Consider the following 17,824-nt stretch of genomic DNA (forward strand, 5'->3'; position numbering starts at 1 on the left):
GTCATGCGAAGTTGTCACTTACCAAGGAAGAGAGATGCTGCCTTTCTACAGGCTGTTCAGGCCTGAATGATGTGTTGTAACACACGCATATTCTTAAAATGTAATTGGTCTGCATCCCTGTGGTGATATTTTAAATACAACATTGATAATTAAAATACAAATAATTCAGAAAGGGGGTCTCTAAGCAAAAACGACTTGTGGGATGGAAGGGTCGCCGACAGATACCTAATAGTATATATGCATATGTGTGTATCCATAAAATGAAGAGTCCGTCCTTAAGACTGCTCTACTGTAAAGTGTCTTGAGATATCATTGGTTATGATTTGGCGCTATACAAATAAAAGATTGGCTGATTGATTGATCTAATGTTAGCTAAAATACAGTCTGCAAAAATTAGACAATCAAAACCATTCCCATTTGCTCAGAGAGATTGGGTTTTTCACCTTCTATTCTGTTGCAACATAAACATCAGTAACAAGAACTGAAATTCTACAAACTTTTTAATTCTGTGTGCCATAATGCAGATGAATCTCTCATATTTTAATTGTATTTCTATTTACTAATTGTAGTGGATTTTACAGCTTTTTAGGTTGTTATTATGATTGTTTTGCTATTGCTGTTTGTTGTTGAAAAAGGACAATTTTATGGTCAATTTTCTACATGAGATGAGCAGTGCCTAACTGTGCTCTGTGTATTTCACATTTTCATTTTTAGTCATAAAAGTTAAGATAAGGTAAGATCCATGGGGAAGTGGAGCTCTGAATTTCTCATTCCCTGTTCTCCTGAGATATGAAAAATATAGAAGTATGGAACAACCTTTTACAGACAGCATGTGTCAAATTTTTCCTATCGAAGATTTGTGTTTTGTACTATTCCATTGTTTTTTAATTCCCTTGGAGTAGTTGCAACAAAACCCGACTCTGCTCGCTAATGAGGAGTTTGGAAAATATCTATAGAAAAGTCAGACACATAGAGAAATATACTGTCATCGACACAACGTTTCCTTTAAATGGACGCAATTACCTGGAGTAAAAATTAGACTTTCCATGTCTTGATTTATAGTCAGGTAGAGCGGATTTCCATTTTGGAGTTTGATAAAACTGAGGTGTTGTGTAACTGCTTAGGAAAGGTTAACTGCTAAATGAGTTCAAGCCTTCTTCAAATGATCATGACGAGATGGAGGCCATTGTCTTTGGTAACAGGAAAAAGAGGACTGCTTATTATTGAGGCTCAATCTTTTAAAAGCTGAAGACGAAGTCCAAAACTTCTATCACCTAAAGAACATCTCCAGAGTGAAAACCAGAGGTCTTTACACTGGCTCCCAGTCAACCTTATATAGAACAGATTTTAAAGTTCTGCTGCTTGTTTATAAATCTCTGAAATGGTTTGGTACAGAATCAATCAGTGATATGTTAGACTCGTATGATCCTAGCATTGTCTCAAAGATGCCTCAATAGTGTATATACTGTAGCTGCCAACAGTAAAATACTTCAGTTTCAGAGTTTCCTTATTTTTTTATTCCTTGGGACCCCAAAATTCATCAGGAAATAGTGCTGTAATCTTTGATTTTGCAATCAAACATTTTCATCTGCCATGACACGCCTGTCCCAAAGCAGTCCATCAGCTGCTTTCACCAAGCCTGAGTGCAAGCGGGTATGTTACTATTGAAACAGACTGGTACTTATATGTGAAAACTATAAGTACGTAAGCATTAAATGTGCCTTGCCCTGCTTCTCTGTGCGAGCTCTGCAACATATGAGCGAGAGACGTCCACACTTTAGCCCAGTCTTCCACCCTGAGTGGGTTTGAATAGGCTATAGTATGCAGCAGTATGAGCAGGTACAGAAGATAGACGAATTTCATGCACAGTATGTGGATCTTGGTTAAAGTTCATATTGATATGATTTCAGTCTGTCCTCAACACTATAGAAAACATTAATGCAAGTTTTTCCAAACAGACTTACCAACAAACTTCTTGGGGTATTTTGTTAATAAGTAGGGAGCATACTAAAATTTGTAGTTTAGGTCATAAATACACCTTTTCATTGTCTCCTTTACCTTCATCAATGTGAATGAGCACTGAGCTTGTGAAAAAGCCATACATTTAAAATGAGGTAGATACATTATTCATTTTTGTAACATTAACATGACTTGCTTGAGTATTACAGCATTATAAATGGTCAACTCTTACTCACACTGCAACTAAAAGTACAATGTTGTCTTTGTTGTCAATATATATTTTCTTAATGTATCTCACTGTTCTCCAAAATTCCAATTACATTCTGACAGTGATTTAAAGCCTTGTCCTTCGTTTTTGTACGTGCACACAAGGTCATGCAATACACTGCACTAACTTTTCAGCTGAAGTATGAATATGATAATGTCAGACTTTTATAACATTTTAAACATTCCCTCGATATTCCTATTTTAAGTGAGTGCAAAGGCTGCATTTCCTCACAGTTCACATTATGTGCTCAATTGTTTTTATATGCCTCACTGCATAACAATTTTCTCTCTGGGGCAATACAAGTAGGCCCTGAACCCTGATCTTTAAACAGACTCACTGTTAATGTAGAGCTGCATACACAGCAAAGAAAACCCTGCTTTTGCACAATGACTTAAAACTCAAATAAAGGCAGTCGAGGAGACTTGGATACAGAGAGAATGGAATAGATAGTTATCACTTTCTCTATACAAACACTATATGAATACAAGAAAGTAAGGAAACACAGAAAGAAGGAAGCCAGAGCTGCTTTTTTCAGATTTTTATGTCTTATCTAATATTGATGACAGCAGAAATACAGATTTGTCTTCCTTTTTTCAATTGGTTGGATAAGCGTACAAGATGAGAGAATTAAGAATGAAAAACCTGAAGGGTGACAGCCACCAACATTCAAACAGGCAGAGCTACAGTGAGAGACAGAGATGAAAGAAAGGTCTGAACTTCACAGTCAGAGTAGTAACAAACAGTGATCCCCTGCTGAGACCTCCTTTTCCCCTCTACCCTTCCGTTTCCTCCAAATAAGGCCAAGTGACTTTGAAAGTCGGATCAAACACACGTTGGTCAAGTGTGTCGTCAACAATATTTCAGAAATTCAAAAGGAGATCATCCTCTACTTTTGTTGTACTTTGCTTTAGTTCCCTGAAACTTCTTTTTTCAGCCCATCAGCATGAATGGTAAATTTGTTTGAGCTGCCATCAGACAGTCAGCTATCTTCGTGGTCTTTGTCGCGTAGTCGTTCCGTTGTGGCTATCGCTAGCGGCCCCTGGCTTGGCTCTGTGTGCCAGGGCGTCTGGGACCTTGCTCAGGATTTGATATTGAGGGCACGGGCAGACCTGTCGTGGTGCCAGTCCCTCAGACGGGCATAACGGGGACTCTGAATCTCAGTGAGGAACTTTTCTCTGACCGCAAGCAAAACGGACATGAAACAGAGGTAGACAAAAAAGGGAAGAGACATCAGAATGAAAATCAAGAGCAGCAAAGAGCAGGAAATGATTAAATATGTATAAAGTGACAAAGGAATGAAAAGGTCAAACAGAAAAGGCAGAAAGTGATGCAATGTTTCTGAGGATAGATGTAAAAATGCATGCACACATCATTCAGCAATAGATTAGTTTAACTAACTGATGCTAGGTAAGATGCAGAGATGTGCAGTCAGGGGAGGCAGAGTAAAAAAAAAAATGAATAATCAAATCAAATAAATATAAATATTTTTCCACTGATCTGTGCAATAAATGTAATTTCTGTATGATTCCAAAACATTTAAATCATTTTTATGATCAAAATCGCTGAATTTGCTACATTTTCTCGGCGGGAGATGAGGCCTCATCTCAAATTGCGCAATCCCTCACTAACTGGGTGAGCGTATGTCTTTTGCTTTCTAAGTGTTTGTCACCAATGTAATGTTTGTAGACACTCATTATACGTCCTCACTTTCCGTGGAATAGGTCATGTACTTCACGTGATTATTACATATTTGCTCTTGTTGACATGAAACCACACTGAAAAAGCAGATGAGGCAGCCGGTACCTTTGCCTTAACTGAAGGAGGACTGTGTCACAGAGCTTGAGGCTAATGAGCCCAAGAAAGTCAAGACCAAGGAAGACTTTCATCCCCGGCAAAAAACTAAAGAAGAGAAGGAGGACTTTTACAACAAAGTCACGGATATTTTTGTCCAGAAGGCAAGGCGAATGCAGAGCCGTTTAGAGAGAAGTAGCGACAACTCCGTTCACTCCAATAGTTCGTTTTTTACAGCAATGGCGGTTGATGGAGCCTCACAATAGTTCCAGAAGTGAGTAGTTGACTATTGCATCCCAAAGGAGCTAGAGCGGAGTAAACCGTTTGTGATGCACTTTTGAACGGTAAGACGTTTAAATAATCATACTGGATATTATTATTATTATCAGCATATCTAAACCCATTAACATGTGCATTATTAACTAATTGTTATTGATTATAACACATTAGTAGCATATGATGGTGTACTGTATAAATATTGTAAATCAATGCAGTTATTGACGACAACTTACCTAAAATCCCAGTTATGTCACTCGGAATCAATGGATTCGAATTGGATACCGGAACTATTTGAGTCTATTTCGAACTTCCGTTGTTGCTACTCTCTCTCTAAACAGCTCTGGGCGAATGGACTTCATTTATAAGTAAAGGTAAAACGATGAATACACCGCAGTTTTATTTTTATTGAGTATGACTTGTGGAATTGCAATGGCAAATTAAGAAAACAATGAGGTTGCAGCGCAAATGTGCTCTTTCTTTGAGGAGCTATGAATATAATCTTCTTCCATAGCCAAATGTGTGTGTGTGTACTAATGTTTAATTTTAATTCATTTATTTATTTAGCACACATAAAAAAAAACATTTAAGGTTCAAGGAGGGAATGAAGCCCAAAGGGCTTGTACAAGAGATCCACCCCTTTCAATAAACACAAACAATAAAGTCTAAAAAACAAACATAAAATCACATGGAACAATGCACAATTAATCTTTGATATACGTGGAAAACTAATATATAAACAAAGTTCACAAATATTAATATCAAAAGACAAATAAAAATATTAAACAAAATATTATTTGAAGATAAAAAAAGAAATACAAGAAGTAATTTGGTGTAGTGTAGGAAGATTTATGGATGGATAAGATGTTTTTTTAACTGCCTTTTAAAGAGTGAGTAGAACGATATAAATCTTATCGGGGGATGTAAACTATTCCAGAGCACAGGGCCTCTATAGGATATGTTAAATTGATGATGTGATGCATGGGCAAAGGGTAGATATAGTGAAATGTTATTGTCATTACTGTGTCTTGTATGGTATGATTGTATATTTGAAGTAAATGTAAAAAAAAATGCTGCCCAGACCATATTGCAATAATTTAGATAAGGAAATAAAAAACTGTAGTATAAAGTTAAATAAGCAGAGGAATGAATTAAAGGGCACACTTTTCATAATATTTCAGTCATCTTTGTGGTTCTTTTGCAATTGAGGTCTATGTGATTTGATCAATTCAGTTTTTCATCAACTATTAGTCCCCAAAATGTTGTGGCATTAACTTGCAAAACTGCAAACACATTAATGTATAATTTTGCTTGTCGTTCCGGATTAGATGTGTTTATATTGCTAAAAACCATGTAGTTACATTTCTTTATGCTAAGTGTTAATTTATTAAGTTGAAACCATAAAGAGATTGATGATAGCTTATAATTTGCACATTAAATCAACTGATTAAAATCAATGTGAGTTAATATAAGAGTAGTGTCATCAGCAAATAATATAGGAAGAAAATATTTGCAAGATGTGCGTAAATCATTTATATATTAGAAATAATAAAGGGCCCAAGATAGAGCCCTGAGGCTCCCCATGTAAAATTCTGGAATTTATGGAATAATAACTATTCAGTGACACATATTGTTCTCTATTAATTAATTTTTGAACCAGTTCAGGGCAGTATTCTCAACTCCATATCTATTTCATTTTGAATTTTGTTGATATAAAACAGAACCAGTAGTCAATGTGCAAGCTGCCAATGAAATGGTGAATTTAAGCTACTCTATAATGGGTTCATATATTTGTAAATCTGACGTCAGTGCCTCACCAGCCACGAACCTCACTGCACGTCACTGGTGAGATGTGGTATATTGTAAAAGTATGTGAGAACATTTAACAGCACATAATTCTTTCTTATTAAACTTTATTCCTTATTTAAGCGCAGAACATCTACATGGAGACAGATTTTCTTCCTATGGATCTTGTGTTTAAAGTTTTCCTACTGTAGCATTGAAAAAACTCCACTTTACCTACGGTGGCACTGTGTGGGAATTCAGAATGCAAAGGATTGCAAGAAAAAGTAATTGTGTCTGTGAAGGAAAAGTAAAAGTCCCTTGTGTGAACATTAAATGGTTGTACTTGGGCATAACGTTTGATCCGTCATTGTTTTTGGTTAAATCAGAATAATATTATATTGACAGACTTATAGTAGCTTTTAGTCTTTAGGAACACACATTTGAAGGGTAAAAAGTAAATTGTAATTGTTAAATTAACTCCTTCTAGTCAGCAAACTTATTACAACCCTTTTAGGGTGCTTTGGGGGATATTGTAGTTGATTTTCAAAGATATATCGCGTTCATACAATTTCCTCTCAACTGTTAATCCCAATTGGTTGAGAGGAAAAAAAAATCTTAAAAAGAAACAATACTCCAATGATTCTGAAATGTTTCAACTGCTGGTTGAAGATTATTAACTCCAATTTCAAGCAGACTTTCATATCTAGTGCTAAAAAAAAGTATTTAAAAATATAAAAGCAACTGACACATTGGGTCACACATCACTCCTGCTCATTCCAGTACTGTACCATAAATACGCACAGGCAGAGGTTGTAAATATTTGCCAAACTAAAGCTCCAACAAACACAAGCGCACAAACACAAACGAGTGCGACTGGTTGAGTACGTCTCACTCCAGTTTTTACCTGGACCTCTTCATGTTTTCATCATCTGGGTCCTGCACTGAGAGATCCAGGAGAGACAAAGATTAGAATTTCTCACTCCTTAAAAGGACATCACTAACACACACACCCACACAAAAATACATATTTGGTTCAAAGGATAGTAACTAACATCTTTTGAAGGAAATGGATAACCCTGTTGTCCATCTTTACTCAGCGACAAAGCTTCCGCTTACACTCACTGGTCCATCTTAGTTACACTTTGATCCAATCAAATCCAATCAGCTGTTCACTAACACTCCCTCACACACACACAAACAGATGCATTTTATCTCATCAACCAGACTGCCCTTCCACCACAGACATTATCTGCAGTTTCTGATCACATCTGGATGGGCCCTGACTTACTGAAGTCGGTGCCTGTGAGCTGAGCCAGGATGCGGAAGGAGCGAGACTGGGTGGTGCCGGTTCGAGGTTGCCAGTCCTCAGTGTCCTGAATCAGCCTCTTCTTGCTTCGGTCATTGGGGATAAAACCGGGCACATTCTCCACCCTGAGACCGTGCCTGCACACACGCAGGCCCAGCAGCAGCGCACAGCACACGTGATTAACACAAACCCATAAACCCAGTCACAACAAGCCACATTATCAGTTGACCGTGGAAACAAAGGACATCCAGATCAGGTCGTGCAAGACTTAATGCGCTTCATATCCAAGCCACGTAATCAAAGAACTAATTATCAGATTGCTAATCGGCACACAGCAGCCTCTCATAAATGAATACTTCAACATTGAAAATCACATTTAAAGCAGCCATGAAATTCAATGAGAAAAGCTGCTTGACTTCAGTTAATTGCCTTGAGAAAACAAAAAAGCCATCACTTTCAAAGCAACAAACACAGCTCCACAATTTAAACAATTTTCGATACTGCTACAGGTCAACTGTACCATGCACTCTCAAGCAAATGGAAGGAAAATGGAAAATGATCGCCAACAACTGCACAATCATCCAAACAATCAATGGGTATTACTCTCTAATCTGTTCGGTAAATGCTCGGCTCAGATTCAACTGAAGTGACATGACAGCCAGCATGCAGATGCCCCTTACTTAGCCTCATGGTAGATATCATCATAGTAAGTTGGCTCACTCCTGTAAAAATAGACCACAGTCCAAACAACGAAGTGCAAAATAGGAAAGATTGAGTGAAATTGAATAAATTGTAGAAAAGGAAAACAAGGAGGATAAGCTCATAATGACATACAAGTCAATATTTTTCTAGTTTTTTTTCCTAATCAGAGCATGAAATAAATTAGAATGTTTAATAGCACAGCTCATAGAAAATAAAATGTAAAAGCAATTGAATAGATATGAAGTCCATTTGTCCTCTATTCCCACTATTTATTTCAAGGTCAAAGGGTGCCTGAGCCTTTGTTTTTTTATTTTATACACTGCATTACCATTTAGTCACAGTATCCCAACCCTGGTACAATCTCCCTCACAGGTCATCAAGAAAGACCTCCAGGCAGTGAATGCAATTAAACTTCCAGTCTTTACATGTACCCACTCAAGGACAGTACTAATATATATATATATATATATATATTTTTTTTTTAAACAAAAATGTTTTTAATAGACAAATATGCATGGTGTGTAAAACATGAACCCTCACGTGTGTGAACATTCCTGTAAAAATTAAGAAGTTTTAGAACAACACGGTGAAACAACAACTATGAGGTGCGAGTAAAAACAGGAAGTATACTAACTTCTCAAGAGTTTCCATCTGTGAAGATGAAAGGAAAGAGTGAAACAAAAGTTAGATTTCAGCTCTGAGGCGAAAAAAAGGGGAAGAAAACATGTCAATTTACAAAATGGCAAAGGTTGTTTGTTACAGTGGATGGAAAACGCTGCAAAATGCAGAAAGCATGCAAGAGGTGACAAGACATGCCATTGTTGTCAGTGGGATCTGTGGGAGAATGCCAGCATTGTTTGTTTGCCACATTATCAATTGTCACCCTGACCCAAAAGGACTCAGTCTAATCAGTATGCACCGATGCTTTACTGAGTTAAGTTTCACTTTCTTTGTTTTAGAAAAACAGACACTTTTTTAATAACTGGTGCACTTCTGCACCGACTTGTGCAACACAACCCTGTAAAATTGACAAATGCCTCAGCAGTGAACACATACTGTTGAATTACATTCCATACAAACAGCACAATTGGAAACCAGCTTCTCTACATCAGACGGTGACACACTAAACATGAGCTGTCTGCATCCATCTGTTTTCTGTGGGTGAACTAACAATCTCAGAGAAATGGTTATGGTTTATTAACGATGTCAGTGCCATTCATGCAAACTTGAAAAAACTCTCCTAAGAAAAAGAACAAATATTTTCTTGTGGGTAAAAATAATTTAGTACTGGGGGCACTTAAAGCTACATGGGGACGTTGAGGGCCTAGTGCCGCAAAAAAGGACATGACCAAAATAAAAGAGCCATGCTGATCTCCTCTTCAACACTAATCAAAAATGCACAGTCATTTTCATGACTATTTGAAAAACATTTCTATGAAACTAATAAAAAAAATGTCTTAACCCTAGCCTTGATCCTAAAAAGGCTATTATTACAGCTACTAGGTTAATTTCAATTTCATTATTTTTATCAACAAGAATAGAAAAAAACACAACATGCAAATGATCCGATTCTGATGACATAACTTGGCATAAAAAAATATTTACCTCCACAAATAGCTCTTCTATGTACTCACAATAGAGGAGAAACGTGTTATTAGGAAATTGGGAGTCTTCTGCTTAAAACGAGGAACCTAACCAGTCTGAAACCACTTGCACAACTTTTAAAAGCCAAAACTCTTTCTGAACTCTGAAGATGAGTGCACGATAAATTGCAGGTTACAAATTGTCACAAACTGGAAAATGTTTTCTCATGTCTCGGTCTGAATTTTGCCTAGTTTTTGCCTCAACCAAAGGATGCTTATGTTTCTCTCCCTGCAGAGGTCATAGGGTAAGTCATTTTGAAGCATAAAACATAGATTTAATAAATTATTTGAAACAGATTTCAACTTTACTTCTAGAAATACAAAGATATTAAACAAAATCTTTGTGCTATAAATTGGAGGATAGTGTGAACAACATTTTATATTATATGACTGTATACTTTTAAAAAAAATTTAAATAGTTAAATTAATCAAACTAACAATTTGGATCCCATACTAGCAGGCTGAGGAACTTTGGGTGGAAGGGTGTTGAAAACATTTCAGGGTTAGTTTTTTAGTTTTCATCACTAACTTTAATTACAGGTAATCACCTTTAATTTTCTTAATACATGAAGGACAAACTTCCATGACTACTGCCACGCTACGGAAAAACAAAAGCCAGAATCAGGTTCTGTGAATGTAGCCTGGAGTCATTTATACATGTCTAATATCTATGGCATCATGCGCAGAAGTGATTAGCGTTAAAGCGGAAGTAGGAATTCTTCTTTTTCTCCTTTTTTTCTTCTGGGCCGAAGGAGGAGTCTCCTTTATTCTGTCTTTGCGGCCCAGTAGCAAATAGTCCACGGCCCAGTAAAGGCCCGCAACTCGATGGTTGAGAACCAGTGGTCTATACCAACCCTGAGCCATTAGTACTTGCGTGTTTAGGAAATCCAGTGATACTTTTATCAACTTAATTAAAACCTAGAGGAACTTTTTCCTGTTTTTAATGTAAAACCAGAGTAGACACATTCAAATGACCTTTTAACCAACATTCTCCTTGTTGCTACTACAAGAACAAGAGTGTTTAGGCATCCACCTACCCATTGTGTGGCTCTGGTGTGCTGCTGTGGCTCTGAGAGCGAGGAGTGTTAAGTTTAGATGCGTAGGCCACAGGTTTAATAGGAGGCCCCGAGTTGCCACTACCACCACCTGTCATAAAAGGTCTCGCCACCTTGTTAATGCTCGAGCTCGGGGCAAAGGAGTACTTTGGCTGGCCAGAAGCTGAGGTAAGTGGGTCCTGTGAGGGTGTGGAACAAGGAGACAATGCAGCACAGTGCACAACATGCAGTTAAACATTTCCGACACATTTTAAAAAATTAACTTCCCTCAGCTGTTGCACAATCCCAAGCTTTTTCTGGTGCAGAGTAATACATTCTCTGGGAAAGAGATTAATCTGTGCTGCGGTAGCAGCTCAGTGAAAACCTGCAGGCTTTTCTCCACACAGAAGAAGTGCCTAAACAGTGTGAACACAGGCTTGTTATTTGTGTTGGCTGTCTGCCAGCAACTGGTCAAAGTAATCTTCCGCTGCTTGGAAGGAAAAAAAAAAGGAAAAAAAAAGTGAGAAACTGTCAAATCTAAGGGACATGTCTCACTAATGAGATTTCACACCGAGTATTTTGCATGAGCTGAAAAATAGAGCCACTAAAATGAATCGCAGACTTTATGTTCGTGTCATGTGCCAGCATTTTTGCTACCACAGTGTGTGCACAAAGCAGCTCATGACACTGTTATGCTATTCAGACTGATCAGATGGCAAAGTCTGTCGTGAAGCTTGGCAGTCAAACGGGATGCTTCAGTGTTTGCTCTGTATCAGGGATTGTGCAAAGCTCTACAAAGTAAAGTGCAAAAAAAACTCACAGCAAACCACTCATTTAGTGATTGATGCTTGGCTAATGCACTCTGTGAAAACCTGACAGTGCAGGTGAAACAGAGATGACTTTAACACTGAGTGACGTCACACTGTGGTTGCCAATCGTTTGCATAGATTAAAGGGTGTGCTGTGGCAGTGCAGCAGCACACCTTGCCAACATATCCAGGTGTTAACACACAGCTCAAAGTGTCAGATAAATATAGGCTTACCTTCTGCTCTCCTCCCGTTTGGAAAGCTCTGGAAAGATGAGACAAGCAGTGATAGAATCAATGTTATCTCAAAGTCATTTCACATGACAAATCAGCAGCGTGGTGTCCAATCTTTACAAAGAAAAACACATTTTCATTTAATTAGTACTGAAAAAACTCAGATAAAACATTTGAGACTTAAGTCAAAAATGCAAAGCTAGAACAACTTTAAAAAATGATCAAACAAAAAGTTAGGATAAATTAAAGTAAGATTTTGTAAAAAAAGAAGTGTGTTGCTTAAAATGTTGGTCAGTAATTTCAGTCAGGTTTTTAGTAAATAATAATAAAAAAAAGTTAAACAATGGAAAAAATTATTAATAAAAGTGACATTTAAAAAACAAGTTTAAAAAAAAAAAACCCAAAAAAACCCCCTACAACCTAAAATCTAAATGAATGAAATCAGTTTTTCTGCCATCTGCTGGAGACCAACTTTTCTATTTATCTTATAATAAAAGCAAGAAGGTTCTGTGTGTGTGTGTGTGTGTGTGTTGCTCCGCTCCGGTGCATGCCAGAGCCAATCACTGTGGCGGCGAGAGTCAGGTGTGCGGCCAGAGCCATATACTGAAGACCTGGAGTAGCACCAGACCTGCGCGCAGGCACACGAGTGAGAGATAGGAATATAGCTTAAGGCTCTTTCACAAGTTTTTGAGCTCCTGTGGACTTCTCTTTTGAGGAAACACACTTTTTGACTGTTCCTTATTTGGTGATTATGCGTTGATGCAAACTTTATCAATTTATCATGCACATGTCCCATTAAACCAGAGAAATCGCACACGCTATTTTACTTTGCACCCGCAAATAAAACCTCTTTATAACACTACAGAGTACAGAGTATGTACACCTCTTTGTACATCCAACCTTCAAACACACACTCATTTGGCCATACTACTTAAGCCCCCACTATATGAATACATACTTCCGATGGGCACTGTACTAGTAGTGTTTGAAATGTAAAAATTACTTCAATGCATCTAAAAGACACTGTGGAAAAAAATCATTGTATCTATATAAAACCTACGTTAGCTTTACTTGCTTCTACAAGCTTCATTCTTCAGCTTTAATTTTTCCACCCATGGGTTTTATTTGAAACACAGAGGCTAAATCACTTAAATGTGTATTACATTGTGTACTCTCATTAAAATATTACCACATTTTAGTTTAAATACACTTCACATAAAAGTGTGTCACACAAGCAATGCATAAAAGATGCAAATATATCAATAGTGACGTAATTAGTAAAAACCAGCCTGATAATAAACTGAAAGTTTGAACTAAAGTCTTGAAATATTTGGAAATAATTTGTGAGATGGACATAAAACAAATATTTGTGGGATGAGTTATGCTTCATGTTTTTATTCATCATTTTTTGAGTGTTCAACAGTGCTGTTTTGCCATGTATTATGTATGTACTGTATGCATGTACAAGTTTCTGTGACTTTTACTCATAATCTGTATTACTGCCTGTTTGTGATCGTCCATATGCATGCTGGAAACTCAACCGCTTTCATGCAAGCAAGCACGGATCCACATATGAAACCTAGGATTAAATTACTGAGTTGTTAACCGGTTTTATGGTAACGTTTATCCAGAATGAGGATGGCCTAAAAAATGTAGCCAAGTAACAAACGGAAAAGTCTTTCTAACTTTGTGAAACAGAGGACTGTATTTTCAGAGCTTTGCTTAAACTCTAGGATTGTTTTCCCCTTAATATAAAATATTATAAAGTATTATTGTTTAAATATGACCACACTTTAAATAGGCAGTTTGGATTCATACTGAATCTCTATGTAATCTATATAAGCTAATAACAGTGAGTAGTATATGTAAAAATAGAAGCAGATAAAAAAAAGGTTATTAACAGGGATGTGAGGGTTTTAACGTGACCTTAGCCTCACTTTAACCTGACAGTTTTTTGATTCTTCTCGTATATATCTGTATTATATTTTTACATTTGTATTATTTTTGTTCATTTTGTATACTGTAATGTGTACTTTTATTTAATTAACAGTCTTTTACTTAATTATGTATTTCTTTTCTTTATTGTGTGTTTCTTTTGATTTGTAAAATTCTCGAGCCTCTGTAACAAAGTATGGCAATTTTCCCCTGGGATAAATAAAGTGCTTCTGATTCCCAATACTGTGGGTTGTTTGCTCTATTGGGTAGGACATTCAATAATAATAAAAAAAAAAATACTTTCATACACGTGAGAATCTGCTGATCCTAAAATAAGTAGACAGAAATGTATATAAATGCCCTGACCAAAACATTCTTATTAAAGCTGCACTGAGAATAATATGAATAAAGCAGTGGAGCCCACTCTTACGTGAGCCATTATACCTGTGATCAACATAAAGATAGTCCACACTGGACATTTGAATTATAAGGAAGGCGTACAAACGTCCTTCTCTTACCCAAGTGGAGACCTCCAAATGTGGAGATGATTAAAATACAGTTTCTCGGAAGAAACTAGATCAACCCATTGGGTTGAAACTGAATATGCACACTGCGTGAGATCATTTCCTGACTCATATCACGGATCACCTGATTTAGCTGATGCATGTTTGGCTTTCTAGCAGATGCTGGATGAAATGTGAAATTTCATCAACACCGAAAAATAAAAGTCTCCAAAGATACTCTAACCACAGCCATGCAGGTCCACTTACTGGCAGTTAAAGTGATAAATGACCCTCGCACATTCCTTCCTGCTGTTACATGCTCCTTTCTCTGAAAACAATCATCTATTGTACTTGATTACTTTTACTCTCTGCTGTAAGAAATTCTTTGAATAAAGCTTTAACCTTTCCTTTAAATAGTCACAAGATGATTATTAGTGCTGAACAAAACGAGACACTAAAGGGAACAATGGTCCGTACCTTGTCAACATGCAGCTGTCTTCCTCAACATAAAAAAGGTGGATTTCAGCCAAAACATGAATAAATAAAAATGACAAAGGCTCCTCTCTGAGATGTGTTTCAGCAAAACAATATTTCCTTGTCTTACAACATAATAGGAACAGATTTGGGTGAGATGAAGAAGGGAGGCTTGGGATTCAGAGCAAAGGAATTATTGGAGAAGGAAAACAAAGAAGAAAGTGAAAGAATGTGAAATGTTTACAATAGCATGGCTCCTAAAGGAGACGAGAAACACGAGTCCAAGGAGAAAGAACACTATGTCTACAGTAAACATTCAGTATTATTAAAGGTCTATCAAAATATTACACCACCATGGTGTAACTTAATATAAATGCTTACGGCAGCATCTCATTGAAAAGCTAATATTCCCTGACGTGAACAAATCTGAAAGAAATGAATCAACTGGGATTGTGGAAATGTTCTCTCTGCATTGAACATGATGTGACCTAAAGGATCCAAACTCCCACACCACAAGACCTCATTGATTGTTTAACTGACTATTGCTCCCCAACAGCTCTTTCTCCTTAACGCGTGTTTTTGAAGACTTTTTAACTTAACTTTGTGTTCTCATGGAATAATTAAGTGGCAAAAACCTCCCATAAGAGTTTCAGATACCTTTATTAATTTGTTACAATTATGGCAGGCAAAGATTAAAGAGTGTGATATGTTCCTCCACTGTCTTACTATGTGCAATATTACTCAGTACTCATTGTAAAACCCCACTTACGGCTTCTTTAAATATTTTCTGTACTGTTATCTTGACCAATATCTATTATTTATTTTATTTTTAGCTTTCTTGCTTGCCTTCTGTAACATATACATTTCCCCACTGTGGGATAAAATAAAGTATAATCTAAAAGGTAAGATTTTTTTTTTACTAAATTTACAAAAATATATATATTTGTCTCATTGTTTTTGTGGTCATAAAAGAAAAGCAACATTTGCAGCTCACACTTGTTTCTCATTTCTTTGTATCCTTCATAAATAACCTAAAGCAATTCAGTCTCTCAACATTGTGATTTCAAAGCAGTAAACAGTGCTAGGAATTCAAGTAAACCCGTTACTACTTTTTACTATTTCACATTACTTGTAAGCACCACTCATAGGAGTAATAGAACTCATTAGGCTCATCTTAAATATTTATTAAGTAAATAAAATCTTATTTTCTGCTTTTTTTTTTTTATGCCTGCCTCTCGCTTCTCCCCCACTCTCTCCCGCTATTAAGCTCTAGGGTAAAGATTTTGGCTTGTACTTTGTTGAATTTTTTTGGCAAGGGTTATACAGTATGAGCATGGGTAAGTGCTGCCAACACAAAGATCATTGCGTGCTAATTAAATTTACGTGAGCTTAATCACAAGAAAAGAAGAAAAAAAATTCTGGCTCACACTTTTAATATGAATAAAGTTTACTAATTAAATTATTGAGTTGGGGAATAATGGAGGGCCCCCAAAGTTCCTCTAACAACAGTTGATTTAAACTAAAAGGTCGTCTGGCGTGCACATCCGTAGCTAAGTGCCGACCATTAACCTGCTCTAGTTTCCTCAGGGTGAAATCTTACAAATATTAGTGTTAGCCCACGCCAACCAACTTTCAAGGGCTTAGCAGATATCAACAGTTATAAAGAAAAGAAGAAAAAAAACTTGGATGTAAAAAAAAAAAAAACATGCTAAGAAAGAATTTGAGTTAGAGGAACATGAAAAAAAGACAAAAAACAAAAAGTGAGACTCACAAATGGTAGAAAAAGATCAAATCTGGTAATACAATATTATTTCAGTGATTCATGTGACGTGCATTAAAGATTTTGAGCAAACAATTTTGCCCTGATGGTCATAAAGTAAATCAAGTAAAAAAATAAAATTAAAATAGATGCTCACTCCACATTCTCCAGGCTTTGAGGAACGAGTTCGGTCAAATTTGGCCACCTTCAAAATAAATCTTAGAACTAGTGGCAAATAACTAAAGACTCGGTCTGAATAACCCAAAATAAAATGCTTTGAAAATACCTTTTCGTGTTAAAAGATCATCTTCTCCACTTCTCCACAGAGTCTGTTTGGTAGTTTTCACAGAGATTACTGTGACACAGACCAATGGGAACAAAGCTAAAGCCCCGCCAGCAGAAATGAATCACTTTTTTTCCCTCAGTGTGTATGTAGCGCTAGGGTTTTGACCTTGGTGTAAAACTGAATTTCCATCAACTTCAGATGCAAAACTAATATAAGCCTTGGGGAAGCAAAATAATGGAATATGTGAAATGATCAATTTTAATGTACTTTGCAACTATCTGTCACATGGGGCAAATTTCAAGGACAGAGTGCTATCTGATCATGTCCTGGTATGAATAAAAAAGGCTATATGCCATGTCCTGATTTATGCACCGGTTTGAACAAAGGAATGTTGTGTAGCATCACACGGTTTCTGTCTACATACTTGTTGAGGCTGAGAGTGAGGGAGTCTGTTGCTGCTCTGATCTTGTTTTGTGCCTCCACATGGGTCATGTCTTCTGCATTGGCATCATCAATGGACACCACCCAGTCTCCAACACCAACGCCAGCCTGAGCCGCCTTTCCACCTGGTGTCAGCTGAGGAATGGAAGCAGAAAAGAATCATTTTAACAGGAGATAACAATAATACAACCAGAATGTTTAATTTTGTTACAACAGCAACCTTTATGAATTCATCCGTTTGTGCAGAGTAAACAAAAATGCGTCCACAGTTATCCTGTATATTTCTTTTGGAAAACATTTCAAATTTCAAACAATATTAGTTTCAAGATTAGTGTCATCACTACTGCAGCCAGTCCCAAACTCAAGAATGCAGAGGCTCTAATAAACACTGTAAAATTATCTGGAGATCATCCAACTCCCAATCGGATCAACATCAGACTAAGACACCCTGTTCCACAACTGAAGAAAAGAACACTATGAGTCAACAGTTTCACAGTATCTCCACTCGGCATGAAGAAAAGACTCCATCAAAATAAATATGCTTATCTTTCTGAATTGCTAACTTGCGCTTGTGGTTAAAGCCTGCTCCCCATTTATGACTAAGTTATACTTCAAGGTCAGTG

At 36.8% G+C, this 17,824-nt stretch overlaps 1 protein-coding gene across 3 annotated transcripts in view; it reads right to left on the bottom strand.

The window, feature by feature from the left end:
* pdlim7 (PDZ and LIM domain 7) overlaps window positions 1–17,824 on the bottom strand; it is a 43,527-nt gene that overhangs the window by 11,728 nt on the left and 13,975 nt on the right. For all 3 annotated transcript variants that reach the window (XM_028460231.1, XM_028460229.1, XM_028460230.1), the window contains 3 exons: window positions 17,185–17,336; window positions 11,807–11,834; window positions 10,768–10,964 (listed from right to left, as the gene is read on the bottom strand). In XM_028460231.1, the coding sequence (XP_028316032.1) occupies window positions 10,768–10,964; window positions 11,807–11,834; window positions 17,185–17,336 (377 nt within the window). The remainder of the gene's footprint in view (window positions 1–10,767; window positions 10,965–11,806; window positions 11,835–17,184; window positions 17,337–17,824) is intronic.

The sequence above is a fragment of the Gouania willdenowi genome, chromosome 10, assembly GCF_900634775.1.
Source record: "Gouania willdenowi chromosome 10, fGouWil2.1, whole genome shotgun sequence".
Taxonomy (NCBI): domain Eukaryota; kingdom Metazoa; phylum Chordata; class Actinopteri; order Blenniiformes; family Gobiesocidae; genus Gouania; species Gouania willdenowi.